This window comes from Archocentrus centrarchus, unplaced genomic scaffold (assembly GCF_007364275.1).
Source record: "Archocentrus centrarchus isolate MPI-CPG fArcCen1 unplaced genomic scaffold, fArcCen1 scaffold_24_ctg1, whole genome shotgun sequence".
In the NCBI taxonomy this organism is placed as follows: domain Eukaryota; kingdom Metazoa; phylum Chordata; class Actinopteri; order Cichliformes; family Cichlidae; genus Archocentrus; species Archocentrus centrarchus.
This window is the reverse complement of record NW_022060254.1, coordinates 2005092-2013222: the sequence shown is the minus strand read 5'-3', so window position 1 is coordinate 2013222 and position 8131 is coordinate 2005092. Positions and strand designations below refer to the sequence as shown.

The window sequence follows — 8131 nt, the reverse complement described above, 5'->3', positions numbered from 1 at the left end:
AGGCCAGCTGGTCTGCAGAGTTAGAAGTGAATCCAGGCAGAGGGCAGTCTGCCTGCAGCTTAGAAGAAAACATCCAGGTAAAGTGATGTGGATCAGTGGATAACCCTGTCAGCACTTTCAAATGAGATCCTGTCAGAGAGAGACAGTCTGAGCCGTTTTAGCCTCACAAGAAGGACAAAAATGAAGATCCAACTTTGACCATAATACAAACTAATCACTGCTGTGTGTCTTCAGACTCCGATGGGCAGGATCTCAGCATCAGACTGTCCAAACAGGCTCCAGCTTCAACAGCAGACTGAGACAGAAACAAGAGAAAACAGCAGCTTCAGTGGGCTCCACAGGTGAGCGTGTTCCTGCACAATCAGCATCTGTTCTCTGCCGCTCTGTGTGCTTTAATAAATGTAGTATTGATAAGTACAGTAACCATAGTAACCTTGCAGCAGTCACTCGAAACAAATTCTACGCAGCCATTACGCCAGTCAGGGTAAGCCAAGAGTCATCGCCCTGTATACAGAGCTAACGTCTCTCAGAAAGAAGCCAGACGAGACAGTGACAGACTATATCATACGCGCTGAAAAAGCAGTAACTGCCCTGAGAAACGCCAAAGAAGTGATAAGTGACGGACTGACAATCGCTATGATTCTGAAGGGCCTCCCGGAGTCGTACAAACCTTTCGCCATTCACACGACACAGAGCAGCGAGGAGTTAACATTTACGGTGTTCAAAAGCAAACTCCAAAGCTATGAAGAAACAGAAAAGTTTGACATTAAACCAAGATCAGACAACGTGATGAAAGTGGACATGACATCGGTGACGTGCTACAGCTGTGGTAACCGCGGCCACATTGCGAGAGACTGCCGGCAGAAGGGAGTACCAAAGTGGTGCAGCCAGCTACCACAGGAGCGCGACACACAGCGATGAGACATGCAGGAGCAAAATCAAGCACAAAGATGATGCAAAGCAAACTGCAGAGAGACGAGAAAACAAAGAGAAACAACAGACATTTGTATTCAAAGTCAGTCAGTGTTTTCTACCAGACAACTTTAAAGAAAATAGAATAATGGTAGACTGTGGAGCCACATCTCACATCATCAGAGAGGAAAACAAGTTTGTGAGATTTGATGATACCTTTGACCCAGATGAACACTACATGGAGCTAGCAGATGGAAGCAGGATGAACAACGTGGCACTAAAGCGAGGAGATGCAGAGGTGCTTTTAAAGGATTCAGAGGGGAGAGACGTCGTGGTCACACTGAGAGGAGCCCTGCTCATCCCAACTTACCCACAGAGTATATTCTCAGTGAAGGCAGCCACGGCTGATGGAGCCACAGTAACTTTCAGAGAGAGACAGAATAAACTCATAACAAAAGATGGGACACACTTCCACATCGGGGAACATGAGAGACTCTACTACCTGAAAACGGCAAACAACTACAAGCAGTACACTGAAGGTCAGGTAAATGACATGTCAGGTGACAAAGTGAATGCAGCCTACGATGTCAAGACATGGCATGGAATATTGGGACACTGCAATGTAGATGATGTACTAAAACTGCCAGATGTGGTTGAGGGCATGAAAATCACAGGTAACTCAATGATAGAGTGTAATGTCTGCACAGAGGGAAAGTTTACCAACAGTAGAAACAAGAAACCAGATGCAAAGGCTAAGATGCCCCTAGAGTTGGTTCACACCAATTTAGCAGGCCCTATTGAGCCTACTGGGTTAGAGGGACATAAATATGCCATCTCATTCACAGATGATTTCTCAGGTGCCGTGTCAGTTTACTTCCTTTAAAATAAAGGTGAGGCAACTTTAGCGACAGAGAAGTTCCTAGCAGACAGCGCACAGCCAAACATCTCTGATAAACGTGAGGTCTGCTGTAGCATGGCTGTAATCAAGTCCATTCCCTCCTGCTAAATTGGACCTTTACTTGTTCTCAGTTGTAATTGTTACAATGACACAGATACAGCAAATATTTGGTTATTGTTTAGATAAGTGTAACCCTGATGTCATAAATAGGCTGCCAAGGACATTCTGGTTTTAGGGATTTAGTGAGGCCCAGTCACACACCTATCAGGTCATAGTGTTTGTGGGATCCATGGTAACTAAATTATATCACTTTAATTTAATTACATTTATTTATATATAAAAAGCATATATAACATGTCCCTGAACACGAGCTCAGTCCCCTTCTTACCAATCATTTCAGCTTTAGGCCACAGGCTGAGAACAATAAACTGACCTGTGACTCAGAGCTGAAATGACTGCAGGAAGACAGCTGAGCTGATGTTCAGTGACACGTGTCACACATGGTGTTTCATAGGTTCACGGGCTGAACAGATGCAATAAATGCCATTAAATATGGGCATATGATTCAGTTACCGGGGTCCCCCACAAACACATCAGACCTGAAAGGTGTGTGAAGCCAGATGACACACATCAATTAATTAAACTGCAGGAATGTCTTAAAGACATTAAGGCCTGGATGACCTCTAACTTCCTGCTTCTAAATTCAGATAAAACTGAAATTCTTGTTCTCGGCCCCACAAATCTTAGAAACATGGTGTCTAACCAGATACTTACTCTGGATGGCATTACTTTGGCCTCCAGTAACACTGTGAGAAATCTTGGAGTCATTTTTGACCAGGATTTGTCCTTCAATGCACATATTAAACAAATATGTAGGACCGCTTTTTTGCATTTGTGCAATATTTCTAAAATTAGAAACATCCTTTCTCAGAGTGATGCTGAAAAGCTCATTCATGCATTTATTACTTCTAGGCTGGACTATTGTAATTCATTATTATCAGGCTGTCCTAAAAGCTCCCTGAAAAGCCTTCAGCTGATCCAAAATGCTGCAGCTAGAGTACTGACAGGGACTAGAAAGAGAGAGCAGATTTCTCCCATATTGGCTTCTCTTCATTGGCTCCCTGTTAAATCTAGAATAGAGTTTAAAATTCTTCTCCTCACATACAAGGTCTTGAATAATCAGGCCCCATCTTATCTCAAAGACCTCATAGTCCCATATCACCCCAACAGAGCACTTCGCTCTCAGACTGCTGGCTTACTTGTGGTTCCTCGGATACTTAAGAGTAGAATGGGAGGCAGAGCCTTCAGCTTTCAGGCGCCTCTTCTGTGGAACCAGCTCCCAGCTTGGATTCAGGAGACAGACACCCTCTCTATTTTTAAGATTAGGCTTAAAACTTTCCTTTATGATCAAGCTTATAGTTAGGGCTGGATCAGGTGACCCTGAACCCTCCCTTAGTTATGCTGCTATAGGCCTAGTCTGCTGGGGGGTTCACATAATGCACTGTTTCTTCTCATTTACCTTAGTTACTTTGTTTATACTCCACTCTGCATTTAATCATTAATTGTTATTAATCTCTGGCTCTCTTCCACAGCATGTCTTTTCTCTCTCCTCAGCCCAACCAGTCTCAGCAGATGACTGCCCCTCCCTGAGCCTGGGTCTGCTGGAGGTTTCTTCCTGTTAAAAGGGAGTTTTTCCTTTCCACTGTCGCCAAGTGCTGCTCATAGGGGGTCGTTTTGACTGTTGGGTTTTCTCTGTATTATTGTAGGGTCTTTACCCACAATACAAAGCGCCTTGAGGCCACTGTTTGTTGTGATTTGGCGCTATATAAATAAAATTGAATTGAATTGAATTGTATGACCGCAACTCATTAAATCACTAAAAGCAGGAAGTGCTTGGCAGCCTGTTCATGTTTTAGTGTTCTCAACAAATCCAACATGTACAGTGATGTGAAAAAGTATTTGCCCCCTTCCTGATTTCTTTTTTTTTAATCATATGTATCACAGTCACATGTTTCATTAGCAAAATAAGCCAAGAGCAAAAACCACTGGTTCCTAACTTTACAACAGGCATTAGTGCTGTGATAACACACATTTATTTAATGAGGTGGCCTGTTTCATATTCAGGTGCTGGTTTTCATCACGTGCTGTGTTTCACTGACTGAGTCCTTCAGACTGACTCGGTCACTGAAGTCGATGGTCATCCATTAAGAGTTTACCTGTCAGTACCTGCAGAAACAGTACCTGCACAAACAGTACCTGCACAAACAGTACCTGCATGGCAGTGTCCATTGGTCAGTAAGAGCTGTTGTTGCTAGGCAACATGAGCATCTGACAATACTGTTCTCTGTAGGCGGGGCTTGTTACAAATTTCAAAACACAATGTTCAGTAGAACTCTGATGTCATCACATCGCTTAGTTTCAGCATTTTTAAACAAGACAGACAACACAACACAGCAGCCAGCAGCCAACACAGCAGCCAGCAGCCAACACAGCAGCCAGCAGCCAACACAGCAGCCAACAGACAATACAGCAGACAACAGACATACAGCGCCAGCAGCCAACAGACAACACAGCAGCCAGCAGCCAACACAGCAGCCAGCAGCCAACAGACACACAGCAGCCAGCAGCCAACACAGCAGCCAGCAGACAACACAGCAGCCACCAGACAACACAGCAGCCAGCAGACAACACAGCAGACAACAGACAACACAGCAGACAACAGACAACACAGCAGGACAACAGACACACAGCAGCCAACAGACAACACAGCAGACAACAGACAACACAGCAGAAAAGACATCTCAGCATCTCAAATAAAACAGGAATTATCACAGTGAAAGCACAACAACAAAATACTGGAAGAACACAGCTTCGACTGTGAACACCTGAAAGGTAGCTTCATTTCCTCTTTTACAAATTTCTTCCTCTGATTAAAACTTTTCTCAGTTGATTTGGCCCAATTCTCACAGCACAAAAGTGATTTTCACCACTCTTAATGCAGTTCTCCAAACAGTTAAAGCATTTTTCATAACTTATACTCACCTGTGCAAAAGGCAACATGGCGTCAACTACTATATAGTCCATAAAGACATGCTACATACATTCAGCAGCCACTTTATTAGGTACACTTGTTGGTTGCTCGACCTCAAAAAAAGCTTGAGGTCATTTGATTGAAACACTAACACAATGCTGGACAGTATTTAGGAAAATGAGAGCTTTAAAGTTGTGAGTGACAAAAGTGTGAGAATTGCTCCAAATCGATTGAGAAGAAACTGTAACAGCACTTTAAAAAAAAAAAGAGATTTTCATGGGAGGCTAATAATTCTGTCCTGATCTGTTGCTTCATTTCTTGGTGGAAAAGCTGCAATGAACAGGCCAAACTCCAGAGCAGGACTGGTGAGCGCCTCGCCCTTCACAACCGTCTCAGAGCTTATCGTGCTGCGCGAAGCCTTTTATTCCCTGCAGGTGGAAAACTACAAGCTCAAAGAAGATGTGCAACGAGTTCAACATCAACTTAAAGAGGAAGAAAAAGGGAAAATGGAGGCAAAGATGGAAGTAGAGAACATAAAGAAGGAACTGAGAGCAGTAAAGAAAGAATTAGAAGAAGAAAGAAAAGGAAAAGAGCATGTGGAGAAGGATGCAGAAGATCTCAAAAAGAAACTACAGGAAGTGGAAGAAGCTCTAGAGGAGGAAGTCAAAGGAAGACTGGAGGCTGAAAATGAAAATGGGAAAATAAAGGAGGACTTGTTAGAATTATTCAAAGCAGTTGAAGAGGAGGAAAGGGAGTTGCAAAAAACAAAACATGACTGTGAAAATGCAAAGAACGAAGAGTTAAGGGTGAAGAACACATTAGAAAAAGAGAGAAGAGAAAGAGAGTGGGCAGAGCACAAAAAAGGACTAGAAGAGGAAGTCAAAGGAAGACTGGAGGCTGAAAATGAAAATGGGAAAATAAAGGATTACTTGTCCGAATTATTCAAAACATTTGAAGAGGAGGAAAGGGAGCAGGCAGAGGACGAAACCACAACTGCGGAGCAGAAACTGCGGGAAGTGCAGCGTGTGCTCCAAGAAGAAATTAAAGAAAAGCTGATGGCCAAAAAAGACTCAGAAGATCTAAAAAGGAATTATGGCCACAAAACAAAAACTAGAGGACGGGAAAAATAGAAGAAGTTTCTATAAATACAAACATGCCCGAGACTGAAATGACAGCAAAAGGACCTGGTGAAAACAGCTCTCAGGACAGCTCCAAACTAGAACACAAAGCAGCCAATAAGAACAGAATTTGGAAAGTTGAAAGCAAAAGAGGGCCAAAAAAAGAAACTGAAAAAGGAAAAGTGAAAGAGGCCCGAGCAGCAGCTGGCCTGAACACAATGAAAGAGCGGAAGAAGCAGAAGAATCCACTAAGACATGAATCCACTTCTCCTTCTCCTCCTTCACCGTCTCCTCATCCCCCCCCCTCGTGCCTTCCCTCCTTCTCCTCATCCCCCCCGCTCTCCTCATCCTTCCCTCTTCCCTCATCCTCCCCCCCTCATCCGTCCCTCTGTCCTCCTAATCCCGCACCCCGCTTCCTCAATCCGTCCCCCTCTGTCTCCTCCCCCCCTCTCCCATCCTTCCCTCTGTCTCCTCACCCCCCCGCATCTTCCCTCTGGCTCCTCTCCTCGCCCCCCGCCTCTCTCCCCCCTCGCTCCCCCCTCATCCTTCCCTCTGTCTCCTCATCCTCCCCCCCCTCTCCTCATCCTTCCCTCTGTCTCCTCACCCCCCCCCTCTCCTCATCCTTCCCTCTGTCTCCTCATCCTCCCCCCCTCTCCTCATCCTTCCCTCTGTCTCCTCCTCCCCCCCCTCATCCTTCCCTCTGTCTCCTCATCCCCCCCCTCCTCATCCTTCCCTCTGTCTCCTCATCCTCCCCCCTCCTCATCCTTCCCTCTGTCTCCTCATCCCCCCCCTCATCCTTCCCTCTGTCTCCTCATCCTCCCCCCCTCTCCTCATCCTTCCCTCTGTCTCCTCACCCCCCCCTCCTCATCCTTCCCTCTGTCTCCTCATCCTCATCCTCCCCCCCTCTCCTTCCCCTGTCTCCTCATCCTCCCCCCCTCTCCTCATCCTTCCCTCTGTCTCCTCACCCCCCCCACATCCTTCCCTCTGTCTCCTCATCCCCCCCTCTCCTCATCCTTCCCTCTGTCTCCTCATCCCCCCCCTCATCCTTCCCTCTGTCTCCTCATCCTCCCCCCCTCTCCTCATCCTTCCCTCTGTCTCCTCATCCTCCCCCCTCTCCTCATCCTTCCTCTGTCTCCTCACCCCCCCTCATCCTTCCTCTGTCTCCTCATCTTCCCTCATCCTCCCCCCTCTCCTCCCACCACGCCTTTCTCTTTAACACCCCTAACCTTCCATTTTTCCTCCCTCCCTTTCCCTCTATCTTTCCCATCTCCTTTTTGACTTGTTTCAAGTTATATTTCCTCCCATTTTTTAGTTATTAAGTTTCCTTTTATAGTGATTGAGTTTCCTAATTTTATTGTTTAAGTTTCCTTTTTTAGTGGTTGAGTTTCCTAAACTTTAGTTGTTAAGTTTCCTTTCTTAGTTGTAAAGTTTCCTTTTTAGTTATTAAGTTTCCTTTTTTAGTGGTTAAGTTTCCTTTCTTAGTTGTTAAGTGTGATTGAACTGTGTTGTGTTTTGATGTCTTCATATAATAAATGAATACAAAGTAAACAAAAGAGGTTTCTGTCAGTATGTACAACAGGACGAGAGGAAGCACTAACTCATGTTTTTGTGTGTATGTCCTCATGGCTCCATTAATGGTGTACAACTCATTTTATTCACAGTTGTGTATCACAGAAGTTACATGTAGAGTGTCCCCACAAAAACTTTTGAAATTGCATTTTTTCACACAAACATCATTTAATTCTTCTGCTTTATTTTCAAACACATTCATCATAAACCACCTCAGATAGTAAAGAGACTCGGGACCGGATCCATCCTGATGTATCACAGACTCTGTAATGGATCTGCAAACTGGGTCCGGATCGGAGTCCATTCGCACAGCGGGATGAATCCAGAATGGACCAGATTTATGGATCAGGATCGCTCCTTGTAGTTTGCTGCACAGCTGGTTATAAGCTAACGTTATGGCAGCTAACGTTAGGCTCGAGTGTCCTAAAAACCCGCTTTCTCTCCGATACAGTTTGATTAAATCATCACTTTGTGTTACACGACAGGTCAGTTGGGAAAACAACAGATTTGTGTTCACTCAAAGTTTTTGTTTTATAAAGAAATCTTTATTTCACATCATTTCATTCAGGAGTAAGAATAAAACTCCTCACTCCACAGAGTAGG

At 44.7% G+C, this 8131-nt stretch overlaps 1 protein-coding gene across 1 annotated transcript; it reads left to right on the top strand.

Annotated features, from left to right (window-relative positions):
* The first annotated feature begins 4565 nt into the window (after positions 1-4565).
* LOC115775621 (trichohyalin-like) lies at positions 4566-5971 on the top strand. Its single transcript, XM_030723089.1, has 2 exons — positions 4566-4702; positions 5172-5971. Exon 2 carries the CDS (start codon positions 5177-5179, stop codon positions 5969-5971), a length of 795 nt encoding a protein of 264 aa, XP_030578949.1. The 5' UTR covers positions 4566-4702; positions 5172-5176.
* The last annotated feature ends 2160 nt before the right edge of the window (positions 5972-8131 follow it).